The 16,413-nt window shown below is 41.1% G+C and overlaps 1 protein-coding gene across 5 annotated transcripts in view; it reads right to left on the bottom strand.

Annotated features, from left to right (window-relative positions):
- Window positions 1–301: 301 nt before the first annotated feature.
- Window positions 302–16,413, bottom strand: part of CHST10 (carbohydrate sulfotransferase 10) — a 32,330-nt gene continuing 16,218 nt past the window's right edge. For 4 of the 5 annotated variants that reach the window (XM_024202491.2, XM_024202483.2, XM_024202465.2 and 1 more), the window contains 5 exons: window positions 12,659–12,756; window positions 9,575–9,631; window positions 7,929–8,163; window positions 3,894–3,999; window positions 302–2,856 (listed from right to left, as the gene is read on the bottom strand). In XM_024202491.2, coding sequence (XP_024058259.1) covers window positions 2,319–2,856; window positions 3,894–3,999; window positions 7,929–8,163; window positions 9,575–9,631; window positions 12,659–12,756 — 1,034 coding nt within the window. In that variant the 3' untranslated portion in view covers window positions 302–2,318. The remainder of the gene's footprint in view (window positions 2,857–3,893; window positions 4,000–7,928; window positions 8,164–9,574; window positions 9,632–12,658; window positions 12,757–16,413) is intronic. The other variant, XM_024202499.2, reaches the window with a different exon arrangement.

Here is a 16,413-nt window from a genome sequence, read left to right as displayed (position 1 = left end):
CGAGTGTTAAGCAGTTTCTATAATATTCACCCACAATTATTCCTGAAATGCTATTAACCACAAAAGAATGAAGATTTCCACATGGAAAAAGTAGCACAGAGGGATATTGTTTTAGTATATTTCACTTACAAATTGAGAAGAAGATAATGAGCATTCCAATCCCAGACTGTATAGTATGGAACCATTAGAAAAAAGTCACAGAATAGTAATTAAATTGAATTTAGTAGGTCACTGCATTAGAACTCTAGCACCAAACACTATACTAAGAAGAATAAAACCAGACACAGTTATGTGATCAGTATCTTTTGCTTGAGAGAGAGAAAAATTCTACTTCACCTTTATTAGGATTAAACTTTAAGGCCTTAATTCACTATACATTATTCACATTGTTACATTTTAATACAGTAGAGAGGTAATCAGCTCATTAGCTCTGAAATGCATTTAACAATATACTTTTCTATGACTTCATATAAAAATAACTGAGCTGTTACATCCTTTAATTACCAGTTAAGAAATAACAAATCTAAGACATTGTAACTGCTGCTTTTTCAAGAAAAACAAGAGCACTTCAAGCTTTGCCACCTTAGACTGTTCTTTTGTAACAATGCCCAGTAACAATTCTCCCTTATACCAATCAGTCTGTCAATATGCTTCTGGAATCACATCCAGCTACTAAAGGACTTCCTTTTTGCGGACAGCAGCCCATGTCCGATTTGGCACTGGTTTTCCTTTTTTAAGTTCACAGGTGTAAGATACTTCCTTTGCCCTGCCACAGGAGGCTATCCAGACAAATACTGTGGCTGGATTTAGAATGAGAGACTCCATAACTTTATGGCCATTGTTAATGATTCTAGCCATATAAGTTGAGACACTATTATATTCAAAATTCATCCTTTAGGAGACAGATGCCAAAAATGCAGCTCGGCAGCCAAATATGACTCTGCGATTCCTAAAATGCAACTGTGGTCTTCCCTCTGCCACTTACTGCAGGATGGGGGCAAAGCTGATCAACCACAGGTTTTTATTGCTGGTGAACTAAAAAACAAAAAGACTTCTCGTAATCAAACAGGAACAATGCACGCACAGGCAAATACTGTGGTTGTGTTAATTTAATTTTGCTTTTAAAATTTATGCACAAGTGTAGCTCTTGAACTCCTGGCAAGTTGCCAAAGCTGGTGGCATAAAGTTTGGGCACCTTTGATTTAGGGCATTATGCCAACTGATCACCGGGAAGAGTCTAGAATGAATCTACCCATTTAGAATTGGGGAGGTACATTTTGGGAGGGGATTTGTTTTTCTCTGAAGCATCAGGTACTGATCACTGCTGGGAGCAGGATACTGGAGTGGCTGGACCATTGGTCCAAATAATTATGGCAACTTTTATGTTCATATGCTTTCTTGTTTTCATGGCTTATTTAATATTTGTAACAGCCTGAAACATTAGAAAATAAACAATGTTAAAATGCACAGTACTTAGAAAGCGGGTCTTGGCTTCTATATTTGCTCTTGCAAATACAATTCATCTTTACTTTTTAATTAGTTTTCCTCAAAGTCTCCCCAACAATCCTTCCGAGTTTCTTGTTGGGATCTATGCTCCACCTCAAGTTTTCAGACAATATACAAACTTGGAAGTTAACAATTAAAAAAAATGAACAACTATGTGGCCTGATGGACCAGTAGTAAGTACAGATAACACCATGACACAAAATAAAACCAAAGGGCCTCTGGAATCTGCCCTTTTCGGATAGGACTGAAGCTTCTGTCAAGTTAGACTCATTTTATGTGTATCGCAAAAAACAGCATTAGCTCAGCACAACGATTATAGCAGCCACACAGCAGACTCTGGGCATCTTTTGCTCATCTAGCGCATCATCAGTTTTTGGTCCTATGTCAGCCTCTAGTTTTCATAGCCCATGAGAGACTCCACATTTCTTTTTATAAGCATCAGGTCCCCTTACATTTCACAAAGCTATACTACAGCAAAACTGGTATCTTTACGAAATGCTTTACAACATTTTACATTGCATTCTATTTGATGTTCTTTTTTCTTCCTCTTTTTCCTTGGGAAGAGGGGATAAGTAACAGATTTAATTCACAATAGAAGACTGCAATGTCATATGTTGAAAACATGGTCAGTGGCTAACAGTTAGGAACCCCTAATTGTTCGTGTGACAAATATTCCACTGAAAAATGGAGCAACATCAAAAAAACTAGAAAACAATGGTACAGTATTGTTAATCTCAGTTCTGTCAGTGCTGCAGCTGGTATTCATATGCTTTAGTTTAATCTGATAGACACGTCTTCACAGTTTCTAGGCATCAGTTTAGCAAGAAATCTGGTTCCCGATATCCAAAGAGTTTAAAGTCTCCTTCAAAGTGGGCATATAGGCGTCTTATATCTCTCTTGCTAATGCCTGAGAAATAACGCTCTACCTTTGTTTTGTTGTATACCGTTATTCCTGGTGGAATTGTGGGATATGATACCAGATGGTCTATTCCTGCTTCTTTCAAGATATATGGAGCATCATCCTCCAGGGTTTCATGGTGTCCAATCACACTATACGTTATTTCACATGGGGCACAAAGTTCCACGTATGTTACCCAATGAATTATGTGATCACCAAAGTGAACATCTAGCCATCGGTGGTTAGGGTCCCCCAAATAGCGCACAAAGTCCTCAAACTGCAGCCCCCTGGTCTCTGTGCGATTCTTCCTGTATTTCCGAATAATGCCAGGAGCAATTTCATGCCTGTACCAAGGTTCAAATCGAGGATTGTGGACAAACTTGTCCTTAAATGCAGAAATAAGTCTTTCAAATGGATCTCTTACAATAAAAAACTTGAAGTATAAATTCAGTCTAAAGGAAAACAGAAATGGAAGGGATTAAACAGATAGAAAAAGTGAACTAAGTATCGAAGAGCTACAAAACTGAGATAAAATACGACCTCTGAAACACCAAGAATATGACTTGTAAGAAATAGCCCACTTTTCACCTATCTCTGAATACCACTACCAATAGCACTTGAAATAAAATGTTTTACTTGTTTTAATACAAAACACGATGGTCACCTATTAAGCAGGGTTACTCATAGGAGACAAAATAGCTGAATCCATGTCCTCTAGCGCATGTGGTGAAGTTTCTAGGAAAAAATCTTATCCAGGATTACTCTTAGAGAGTACGCATTTCCAGGGACCTGATTCAAAGGCCATTAAAAGCAATGGGAATCATTCCACTGACTTCAGACCTGAGCTCAAATGAGCTATGGGCTTTGGACCTGGCCTCAAATGAGTTGTCACCTTTCTGTTATGGAACTATCCCTTCTCGAAACCAATTCTTCAAGGTGGCTTATAAAAACCCTCAGTCTTATACCCAACAAAAAACTACATTTTCATAACCATCCAGGCACAAGTCTCCTAAGTGACCACAATCATTTTGTTCCTATCCTCCCTCTTCCTCAACCTCGGGGCCCAATTGATTTCAGTAGCATTACTTATGAAGTAAGGCACTTGTTGATGTGAATAGAGGTGGCACAATCTGGCCCTTAGATTGTAAGTTTTTCTGAGAAAGGAATCTTTGTCTATCTTTTATTTAAAACACCCTGAGCACTTATGGTGTTATATAAGTAACAGACGAACCAGAGAAAACCTAAGCACATCTAAGCACAGCCTGGGTTTGAGTCTCCACTCCATTTCACCAGTAACGTTCGTTTTACTCCTCTGAAGTGAACATGAGATGGTAACACCAACATCAACAGAATCAGCAGAGTTACACCAGTGGTAACACCAGTGTAACAGAAACTGAGATCTCCTTGGTTCCATCTGCATTTTAGTGTGTGATCCTCCAATCTTCCTCTCTGGTTCAGAAACCTATCTCCCTGGGAAATCACCTCTTACCGTTTTTGAATTTCAGAGTCACTGAAGGAGGATAAGCGTGGAAGTCCGTTCTTCTCATGGTCATGTACTATGTTCTCTGGGATCTCTTCTATAGAAGAAAATGCTCCTAGATAAAGAAAATAGACAGAAAAGGTTACCTTTAAAAGACGTGGGGAAGGGTATTTGTCTTATAGCGGTGTTTTTATTTGGTTTCTCTCTCTTCTGTGGTATTAGTAGTTATGGTTACTAGGTACAAAAGCTGTTAAATAAGGGAAGATTCAGACTGAAACACTAACAGCTTTTCAACACTCAAAAGAATACAGATTTGGAGATTTGTAACATGACAACTCCTGTCTAAACCAAACCAGTGTTCAAGTCTCTCAATAATGCATATTAAACAAGCCTTATCTGTCAGCCCTCCCCTCCCTTCCCACAACTTTCCTCCCACATAACCCAGTTGGAAAGACTCTGAAGCTTAGCTTTGCGGGAGGAATTGGCTTTTTTGGTTTAGTTTCCAGCAAACAGGAAACACTGTAAAGTGTCTACCTGAACCATGTAAAAAGCAACAAAGAGTCCTGTGGCACCTTATAGACTAACAGATGTATTGGAGCATAAGCTTTCGTGGGTGAATACCCACTTCGTCAGTATTCACCCACGAAAGCTTATGCACCAATACATCTGTTAGTCTATAAGGTGCCACAGGACTCTTTGTCGCTTTTTACAGATCCAGACTAACACGGCTACCCCTCTGATACTTGATACTTGAACCATGTTAACTCGAAACACTTCACTGTCAGGCTCCTGGCAAACTTTCTTTGCTTGGGTCCTTTTTTAATTAAACGAAACACTATGCTGAAAACTACCAAACTTCAGATCCTTCCGTGTTGCATAAGAGAATAAAATACATAACACATTCAGAATGGCGAGCATCCGGGTGTTAGTTTATCAGTCGCTCTGTAGGCACGTGAGGTGCAGGAGAGGATAACAGCTAGTTTAAGACCCCAATCCTGAAGTGACGTGCCAATATAGAGCACCATGGAACTCAGTGGAATTCCAGGTGGGCGGAAGGACAAGTGCAGTGTCATCAAACTAGCAAGTCTCCATGAAAGCCACCGTGCCCATCTATACACGAGTGCTCCCACCACTGGAGTCGCACTGGTGCCAGGAAACATGTTTCAGAAAAATGCCTAGTGTCGATAAGGCTGCAGTGACTAATTCACACAGCTTGGAATCTTAATGTCCTCAGTCTTGCCTGTTTTATAATTAATTCTTTTTGTCCTTCCCTTTTCTTGTGTGAATTTAAAGCTGGCAAATGCCAGACTTGACAGCCTAGGACACTGAAGTCCTCTATTCATTCAGAGCGAAGTTACAGCATAAGCAATGGCAGTGTCAATTACTCCATACTGCCCTAGGAGTGTACATCAACCCTGATCTACAAATATCATCTCTAGGGCACCTACTCTATTATTAGGCCTGTCTGCTGAGGCTGCTCAATAAGGATGTGATTAGTGGTGGTGGTGGTGCTTGTTAGCAGGCACCTGCCTGCTGGGAACTGGAACAAGTCCACCAAATGCATCTTACATAGGCCACCGATAATCAAATGGTAACAGCTTTCTGTCACTATCAAGCTGGGCTGGATTTGAACCAGTGAGGTGGAGGTAAGATGCTCTCTATATCTAATGATCAATCCTGTTGTGCTTATTGCAAAGCTTTACTGAGGGCTGGTCCACACTAAACCCCCAGTTCAAACTAAGATACGCAACTTCAGCTACGTGAATAATGTAGCTGAAGTCGAAGTATCTTAGTTCGAACTTAAAGGTACTTACCGTGGGTCCACACGCGGCAGGCAGGCTCCCCCGTCGACTCCTTCTACTCCTCTCGCGGAGCAGGATTACCGGCGTCGACGGCGAGCACTTCCGGGATCGATTTATCGCGTCTAGACAAGACGCGATAAATCGATCCCAGAAGATCGATTGCTTGCTGCCGAACCAGCGGGTAAGTATAGATGTACCCTGAGTATGAACATCTGGATCTGAATCCTTCCTGCACTATCAGACATTGCTTAAGGCCCAGACAAAGCTCCACCATCTATGTCTATCCTGAGCCACTCTTTGCATGTCCTCTAAGTCCCATATGTTTTCCCTCTCTTAGTACTGTTCAGTGGAGGCAATCTTTCCACCAGCCCCTTTTACGTGTTCCTCTAGCTGCCCAGTGGCAGATGCTCTGGCTTCATTCTTAACTCATGTCCCAGACATTTTCATCATCTTTTCTGGACAACTCTAGAGATAAAGAGTAATTGAAGTTTCTGATGAATCTGAGATTCATTATAATTCATTTAATTCAATATCTAGTATTTTCATGAGGCATTTGCTTCCAAAATCATTTAGTTGTCTGTCTCTACCTTTAGTGGATTTCCAGCTTTCACATCCATATGTTAAGGTAGAAATAACATTTGTGTTCAAGCTTTGTAGTTTGGTCTTTAAGTGGTAGATTTCTGTATGACCAAATCTTGTTTAAGATGGTGAATGCAGCTGCTGTCTTGCCAATTCATAACATTATGCAGGGGGTTGGACTAGATGACCTCCTGAGGTCCCTTCCAACCCTGATATTCTATGATTATTTCTTTTTGGACATCCCCACAGGATTGCACTGTACTGCCAAAATATGTGAATGGACTCATCTTTTGTATCCCTTTGTCTTCTACTATAATGCTTGAGTTGGGAGTTACTGGGGTTCTCATTAGATTTGTTTTTTCATAATTAGTTACTAACCCTGTCTTTTTTGCAATGCTGGACTTTTGGTCTTTACTTACGTGTTGGTTGAGCAGTCACTCAGAAGAGCTATGTCGTCAACACTATCTAGATCTAATATTGTACTGTTGTCAAGCCATGTGATGCCTGTGTTGTATTCATCTACACTTTTTTCCAGAATGAACTTGGTGGCAATACCAAATGGGAGAGATTAGAGAATTCATCCTTGTTTGACATCAGTGATTACATTAAACCAGGGGTTGGCAACCTTTCAGAAGTGGTGTGCCAAGTCTTCATTTATTCACTCTGATTTAAGGCCAGTAATACATTTGAATGTTTTTAGAAGGTCTCTTTCTATAAGTCTATAATATATAACTAAACATATTGTTGTATGTAAAGTAAATAAGGTTTTTAAAATGTTTAAGAAGCTTCATTTAAAATTAAATTAAAATGCAGAGGCCCCCGGACCGGTGGCCAGGCCCCGGGCAGTGTGAGTGCCACTGAAAATCAGCTCGCGTGCCGCCTTCGGCACATGTGCCATAGGTTGCCTACCCCTGCATTAAACCATTCACCCAAGTTTGCATTTACTTTAACTGTGCAAGCTGCACCTTGAGATATAGCCTTGATGAGGTTAATTATTTTTGTTCACATACCATAGCACTTCAAAGATATATATAGACAGAGAGAGAACATGCACCTGTCAGAATGTTATTTTAACATAAATCACAACCTTGTTCCTTTTCTTTTGTTTTAAGTCATTCTACAATTTATTTTCACTGACCAGGCTACAATTCTACACCCTTAATTGTATGATTGATTCTTCATCACTCATGCCATGGCCCATTAATAATGTATATAAAAAATCCCAGTGTTACAGACCTGCAGCAGCTGCCAAACTGAAAACACAATTGTTCCTTTTGTTGTTGGGTTCAAGTCACAGGATTTAAATTACCCTGGTTTAGGGGATTGTGATCCTTTATGATTCACTTGTTTAAAAATTCTACTCACAGGGTGCCCGGCCTGCAGTGAGAATAAATCCACCAAATAAATCCTCAATGGCTCAGATAAATCACTTCTGAGGTAAGCTACAGTGATATTTATTCAAGCAGAAAGAAGGTAATTTTTAATTTTTCAAAAAGGAGACACTTAAAAAGGACTAAAAGGAGCCGCAAGGAATGAATGAGTGGAATTAAGTATCTGTTTGTAAAGAAGGTTAAGAAATTAGTTTTAATGCTTCCCTCATTCTAGTGATTCTGCCCTTTCCCCCTCAAACAAAAACCTTACGCTCATTAGAGCAAGTAGGTACCATTTAAAACAATCAAGACTTTTTTCCATTGAGTGTTGCCCACTTTCGGAGTCTGACAGAACAGGATCTTGTGCTTGTCACAAACAAATATTCGGTCCAAGACAAACTTGGAAACGGTAGTATGAGAGAGATTTCTCAACGCTGCATCTCTGCACACATTCCTTAGAAGCTCAATCCTTTTCACATGGACCAGGGGTTGGTGCATCGGATCTTCAGAAAAAACATTTCCAGTCGGCTTATTAAAAAAAACAAAAACAAGCAAAAGTTTATCTTCTAGATCAAATTTTAGAGACTAAGAGACCAAGCAGTCAAATTCAGTATTCTAGTAAAGTACATATTATGTTCCCCCCCCCCCTCTTCTGTATAAAAAATATTGCTAAATTTACATCATCCCAGTTGGTTTCTGTTGGCTTCCTCAGTGTTGCTACTACAGAGGCTGGTGATCTTCAATCATTATCTAGGAGGGTAAGAACCTTTCTATACAGCCATTTTTATCATGTTTGGCCTAGTCTGAATAGAAAGGAACAAACCATGCTTTTACCAGAACTTAAAATCCCTTATCTAAGTGCAGTGGCATGTAGGAAATTTTCCAAGTGGTGGGAAGGCAGAGCTAAGCCATCAGTTTCAGCAGAAATTAAGTTTTCATTTGAAACATAAAAGATTTTTAGCCCTTATGGATGGGAAGATAGCACAGCATCAGTTTGCATCCGGAAGGTTGACTTCCTGTATCTGCACACACAGACAGCCCCAATGCATCTGTTTCTCCAAGCTGCAGCAAAGTAAGGTTGACCAAATTCTGCTCAGTTTCACGAACGCTCTTCAGAACCCCCAACGGGCAGCAATGAAGCAAACATTAACGTCCTTTCACTCTGCAGCTGCTTGGGAAAGTTTTGCACAGCAGCAGAGGCAGGCCCTAGCACTATTCTGAGTGGTGAGGAGGAACTACTTAATCAAATAGCAACCCATCACTCAGAAAGACAAGCAGAGATCATAGATTTCAGAGTAGCAGCAGTAATATCTTAAGAACACATCAGGGTAAACAGCTCAAGCTCTGTTTTATGGAAATGGTCATATCTACAATTATTTCATTCAGTGTTAGGTGTTGGCTTTCCAGAAAGCATACAGAGCATTCTGATTCTGTTAAAGTGAGACATTGGAATGCTTAGGGAAATTCCACCCCCCAAAAGACCCACAGATTAACAGTTTAAAGTAAAGCAGCTTGGGTTTATGAGGCTGAAAGCTGCTACAGCCCTACAGATCTTGCAGGGTAATAAAGCTTACAGCCTTTCTGCATTAGCCTCAGAACAAGGGTTAATACGTATAGAGACTTAAGGTCAAGCATGTGACAGGCGATCTAAACGGAAGTGATTTGATCCTCTGAAGAAGGGCATCTGCAACAAGCACCTTACATCTTCCAGAGAGTGGGGGACGCCTTGGTGAACAACCTACAGCTTACAGGGAAGGGGCAAGAAGAAACGTAAGGCTTGAAGCACATTCTGACCCCTTCTTCAATGCTTCTTATGCTCTCCTTCTGCATTTCTGTTCTGCTACCCAACCTCCAATTTTTCCCTGAGTGATGCAACCTCCTCATTGTGCTAGCACTCTCCATGACCCACTTCCCCACTGCACCTCCAAGCTCTCCTTACCCCATCCATCTCCACTGGGCCTCTTAATATCCACAGGAAGTGAGCACCTTCGGAGGTCTACAGAAGGGAGTACTGGGGTTAGCAGGGGCTTGGCAGGGGCAGGAGGAACAGGATCAACAGCAGAAGGTGGCAACATTCACCCTTCCCCTTGAATAGATGAATTAGGATCCTTCCATTTTAATTGCCTCCCACTTTCTGGTCTCAAGCAAGGATCTGGCAGAACTGTGCCAAAAAAAAAAAAAAAAAAAGAGGGAGTTCCTTATTTATAAATAGCTTGCCTGATTAACTTCAATTTTGTGGGGGGGAAAATCTGTATTTTCTACTAACAAGCTTCCCTAGAGATTGGTTTACACTGTGAGGCCTGATTCTTTAAGGAAAAGGTCTAGAAACTTTCATTTAAAAATGGGAAGATGGGATTAAAAGAAAACAAATGAAAGAAAAAGTGTCCTTACATCTCCAGCAGTTATTTTAAGTGAGTCTAAGCCAATGAGCTATCTTGATACTGCTATCTAAAATAACTTTTGAAGTTAGTGTTCAGTCAAGTAATATTTGGTCCTGTGCACTAGATCTCAACTAGATGAGTCCAGAGAACTAAATTTTATATAGAGTGGTTGGATATTGAGGAAAAACACACATTTTCACAAACTAATTTTCACTCAAAGTTTCCTCTCGTTTTTCCTCCCTTTTCATATTGTCTCTTGGTGCAAGATAGTAAAAAGTTGGAAAGCTTTGTCGACTCTGCTGAACACCTCCATTTCTAGGCTACCAGGCACCATTAACTTCAAATGCGGGAAAAAAATTTACCTTTGCCCCAGGCCTGACTACCAGCTTTTGGATTTTAGAAGAGGGATAGGCCAAAATCTGATTTATAAGAAAAATTCAGCTACAACCTTAACTATGGTGTGGCTACCGACAGCCCTTAATCCCCCGTGTTATTGGTTCCAGCTGCATTCTATTCATACTATCCTTATAGATTTCTTATTGTCGCTGCCGAGCTCAGCACAAATGTTAGAAACATATTGTGAAAGAAGAGACCCTACTCCTCATCTTATTTTCTTGAATAAGTCCGTTATTCACTTTGAGCTCACAGGTAAAATTCAGAAGGATTTGATTAAGGGAGCTTGGAAAGCCAAGCACTGTCATCCATGTTAGCATTCAAAGTGTCAAAAGCTTCAAGCAAAGTGCCTGTGAAACATACGTAAGGAGGCTAATTAAAAGCCTTTTTGTTTTCCACCCCAATTCTCCATGGGAAAACAGGATCTTGCTTTCTGCTGCTACTCCTCTCCAATCTCTCTTGGCCATAATGAAATCTGAAAAACCTAGCAGATTGCTTGTCTGACTGTAAACATCCCCTTTGCATGTATTCTGGATTAACAGCACTGCTCAGCACTTCAAGCTGTCATAGAGTCATGGGGGAGATGGTATTGGATACAGGCACTTCATTATTCTTTCCCAGATATGCAAGGGCAGATTTTATACACTTACAATATTGCCAGCCTTACATCAAAGTACTGTCCAAAACCCAGGGCTTTCTTGGTTTGAGCATTCTGGTAACGACTTCAATGTCAACCTCTACATGCAAAAAATCAGCCATAAAATGACTTGAGACAGTGGGGAAAAGATGCTGCCCTCAGAACAACACCAGAACAGCCTCCCTCATCAGTTCTTTATTCCATGACATGGGATTACTGGCATGTCTCTGTAAATTAGAGAGTACCAGACTTGTTTTGCCTAATTTCCAATCACTCAAAATTGCATGCTAGAAAGTTCAAACTGTAATGAAGTCTATTGGGTTCATGTTCTGCTTAGGTGAAACCTTGAGATGTGGAGCAGAGAGTACACAATAAAAGCAGAAGGGGAGTGCGGGGGAAAAGTGGAATGGAGCAGGCAGAGCAAAAGACAAAAACAGAGAGACTGCACAGAGGACTAAAGGAACCAAAAGTGGAAGGGGGTAGGAGGGGGGAGGAGAGACAGTCCAATTACAAAAATAAATACAGTGGGCCAAATTTTGCTGTCAAGAACTGTGCAACCCAACTGACTGCAACAGAGGCTGCCCAGAATTTGGGGTGGTACATATCTGTCACAGATAGGGCAACCACTTTTGCTAGCTTTGTGAGCAGCACGGATGCTATTCTCTCCTGAATACACAGCACACATTTCTCTTTAGATAGAAAGGCAGTTTTTCAGTTGACTCACTATTAGAAAACAAGGGACTTACACCATTTGGGGAAAGAGGTTTATAGCCACAAACCAGTTTTGTGATCCCTGTGATGGGGTGTCTATCCCACACCAGGCCTGAACATGTAGAATAGGCCAATTAACCTTATAGGCTGTATCTGGAGGAAAGCCAGGCACTGATAAGGCTAAGGGCTGATGATGCCCAACTGGGGGAGGAGCTGGGATAGGCTTATAAAAAGAAGAAGCTGGTGGTAAGAGGGGGCTCTGTAGAGAGAAGCACTGCAGTCACTGTCTAGAGAGGTAGGAAAGAGCCTACGGAAACAGAAACAGGGTCAGAGCTTGAGCAGAGCATGGTTGCTGGGCACAGGGTCCCTGGGCTGGAACCTGGAGTAGTGGCTGGGCCTGGGTTGCCCTACCGGCTACTGGGAAAGTGACACAGACTTGGCAGTGGATCAGAAGACTGCCTGAAACAGCTTGTCCAGTGGGACTTTGATACCGCAGAAGGGGAGAACTAAATAGTGACTGGCCGGAGGGCTGAGACATGAAGAGGGAGCATCCTGACTCCAGAGAGAGACCACAGGGCAAGTCACAAAGAGGGAGTAACTTGAGTGGAGAGAGAGAAAAAGAGAGACACCAGGGGCAAGCAACCAAAGAAGGGTATGTCAGACCAGTTCAGAATTAATCCCCAGGTGTAGCCACAAGGAGGCGCCCCAGCAGTGAGTGAACCCCATGATAACTCCAAGAAGAACTGTATGAAGTTCACCTAACTTTATTCTAAATAAAATGGCCAAGTACATATTTCTGGTCCAGCAATTCCTGATGCCCTAAAACAAGAGCTTTCTTTCATTAACTCCATATTTTCACACATTTTTCAGCAAACTTAACAATTATCTCAAAAGCAGGCACCTGAAATTCTTCAGGCAAACATTTCTCCTCTGGCACTTGTATCTTTTCAACTTTTGTCATAGCCGTCAGCATTAATGGCTCTTGCTTGACACCATATACTAGATAAGAATGAGAGAGAAGAGAATTATAGAAAAATGGACAATTATTTCTGCATTACAGCCAACTACTGGTATCAATTCTTGAATCAACACACACATTTTAGAGCTTGCTTTAAAAAATGGGAGGTTATTGAAACAAACATGGCACAATATGGCTCACTAATATTTTAGAGGATGTCCTCTTCTGGGATTTTGGTTGCTAAGGGCCAAATTCACCCTTAGTATAATTTCAGTAGAATTACACCAGGGATTAATATTGCCCTATGTCTTTATTAGGCTTTTATTAACATTGCATAAGGAAAAGCAGAGAAACACATGAATTCATAAATCCAACGCTGTAAAAAAGATTCATCTAGTCATTTCACATATTGTTCGAGTCACTAATGTATGATATTTAAATTATATTCAGTAGACAAATGAGCATAACTATATGGGTTTGACAGCAGGAGATTTTTACTTTCAGTAAGCTCAGCTAAATGTAGCCAAAAAGAAAATTAATCCATCAGTGTTTGCACATCTTAGTATGCAGGTTTGTCCTGTTGTACATGTCACCGTTCAGGGCAACTGCGCCTGTATTCCTCCTTGTGGTTCATAAGGGCACCCACTCCAAGCTCCCAGCTCCTCAGCCGTCACCTCTCTTGGGCCGACATCCACTTCTCTCTCTCTCCTGACCATGGTTTTTCCAGACTGCACAATTCCCTGCCTACATCGTGATATTCCCAGCAAGCTAGACTGCTCAAAAGGCCAATATCTGCACTTTGCTTTCTCTCCAGAGGCTAGAACCCGGGTATTATCTGTAGTTATAAGTTAACAACACAACTCTTTTTAAGCAAGCACATATTATTTTTAAGGTGAAAGCATTACATAGAAAACATATTAAAAACAATAAAAAAAACCTACACACACACACACACACTAAAAATCTTATCAGAGGTCACCCTAATTTCAACAAGGGATCTGGTAGGTGTCAATCCTTCAGAACTGGTTTTTCCCCATGGCAACAAGTTTGTGACAGTCTCAGATTCAGACTCAGAACCACCATGACTATTTCAGTCTTTCCTTTATACAGCTTGGGACTTTGATCTTGGCCTCATATAAAAGATGATCAGCTCACAATGGCCCACTCCTCAGGGTGTACCTTCAAAAAGCTTTTGCATAACCAAGGGTGGGGAATTTGCATTTACCTTCCCCTAGACCCTGTGCACTCAGAGGAAAATTTGGTCCAGGGCAGAAGGAAAAAAATGCCATACTCATAAAATATGGAAAACAAATAATTGATTCAAAGAACAATTGCTAAACAAAATAAATTAAAATAAACAAGCCCCTTGTCAACTGAGTAAAATATTTTTGAGGATAATCCTCACTATGAGTATTAATTGTAAGGGGTTGGGTCATACTAGTTTCCCCCCAGTTTAGCACTCTATATTTTTTTTCTTCTGTGAAGACAGTTACTTGTCTCCATTTGGCCTAGTACAAAGATAGGCACCCTCCAGCACTTGTTGCTCCATTCACGTGCCTGTAGTGCAAAGTGAAATTTACAAGATCTTTTTACTTTAACTTTACTGTTTGCACAGGGAGCAAAGCAGCAATCTAAAATTGGAGTAAAGAGGAAGTAATCAGATTTTGCCATTTCCCTTCATGGCAGCAGCAAAATGAAATTTAGGGAAACCCTTAAATTTCCTGTCAATTCAACTCTGTTCATACATAGAACAAAGTAGCACAGGAGGGAGAGAGAAGGGGAAGTGAGCAGGAAGATAAATGGGAAAAAAAGGAAGACTGTTCCCTTGTGTTCCCCATCTGTTGGCTGTCTTCACCTGGTCTCTTAGCTTATACTGCAGTAGCCCCTGCTCCAAAGAGCTTACAGCAGAGGTCGGCAAACTACGGCCCCAGGACCCTCCTGCCTGGCCCCTGAGCTCGTGGTCTGGGAGGCTAGCCCTGGCCACTCCCCTGCTGTTCTCCCCCGCCCCCCCCCCGGCCCTGGGGGGGCTCCTCCGGGGGCGAGAAGCAGGAGGGGTCGGATAGGGCGCGGGGCCGGGCCACACCTGGCTGTTTAGGGAGGCACAGCCTCCCCTAACTGGCCCTCCATACAATTTTGGAAACCGGAAGCGGCCCTCAGGCCAAAAAGTTTTCCCGCCCCTGGCTTACAGTCTTTTTGTTCTATGTTTGTAGTGCTATCATGTCCTGGTCCATGACTGGAGCTCCTAGACACGACCCATAGTACAAATGATAAATAAATAACAATTGCAAAGATATTGTGGGACAGACACCCACACCCACACATGCAAAGCCTTCTCTCAAAAATAACATTCTATCGTAACTTTCAAACAAACAAAGATTCCCAACCCTCTGCCCTATGGCTTAAGATGTCTCCTACAATAATAATTCATCAAGACAGTATATGGCACTTCATTACGTTACTCTCACATTTTTACAGATGTATAAAAAATACTTGAAAGAGCAAGCCACCTGCAATTTAAGGACAATTATGAATCTCGGTGAGAATTTATTATTGCTGAAACTAGAACAGAAGTCTCTCAACTTGCAAGCTAAGCCATCTTACCTGTCAAGCAGGTTTATTCTTCTTCAAATTAGTTCAGGAGTAGTAATAGAAAAATTAAGTAGTGGTAGTGAAAAAAAGTTATGTAACTTAAGCAGACTGAGGTGGAGGAGGATAAATCAATGCTTGCTAAAGCTTGTAAATCACAGCAGGAGGAGATTAAACAAAATGTAAACTACCACTTCTATAAAGACAAGGGGAAGGAAGTCAGCTATTTATTTTTGAGGATACATGCAGATAAGATAGAAAAATCAAACAGAAGGCAAAGCGAATCATGTCTCACTGGAGACCACAGTAGAACCCAAAGAATCAGTTCAGCTCTAAGGCGCCAATCCTGCAATGAGCTCCTGTAGGCAGACTTCTGAGCCAAACTGCACAGGTGAAGCAGTCTGCCCAAGCACAGGTCATTGCGGGACCCGGGCCCAAGTTGCAAAAACATTAAAAATAAGCCAGAGAGTTGCCTACTTAACCACAGGAGCAAATAAAGACCTAAAAAGCTATCCACTGAAAGCAATTTGGACTAAACATACACCTTATGAAAACGGGTTGAGTTAACTCAAACAAATAGTATTTTCTACCTTTAAATTGTCTCGCAAGAGTTGACAGCTTGTCATTTAGGAGGATCAGAATATTTTTTATAAGTAATCAGTATTAAATATTTCCTGACCAAAACAGTTCAGGGCCAAAATTACTCCCTCTTTCCCCCCCGCCATCGTTTTGGTAAGTCATACACAAAACTAATGTTTATGATCCCTTTCCAGAAATCTTTAGCTAACAAACACTGTTCTTACAGCTGTCTGCATTCTACACAATATCACTGGATGGCAGTTACTTAGCACAATAAATAAGGCTCTGATTCTGCAGAGGTATGTACGTATTCTATGTGAATACTCCCAATAAAATCAATAGGGCTATTCGCAGTGTGTAAAGTTAACTATGTGCTTAAGGCTTTGCAGGATTGGAGCCTACGGAACTGCATTGTCTTCTGTTCCAATAGCAATACTGGGAGGAAAGGAATCAGTGTCGACCCAAAAAATTGGCAGGGACAAAAAAGAAAGGGGGTGAATGGGTATTCCAAATAAAAGATTAAAAATAAATAA

The sequence above is a fragment of the Terrapene carolina genome, unplaced genomic scaffold (genome assembly GCF_002925995.2).
Source record: "Terrapene carolina triunguis isolate 2854851 unplaced genomic scaffold, T_m_triunguis-2.0 Scaffold21, whole genome shotgun sequence".
NCBI lineage: Eukaryota > Metazoa > Chordata > Testudines > Emydidae > Terrapene > Terrapene triunguis.
This window is presented reverse-complemented; position numbering and strand designations above follow the sequence as displayed.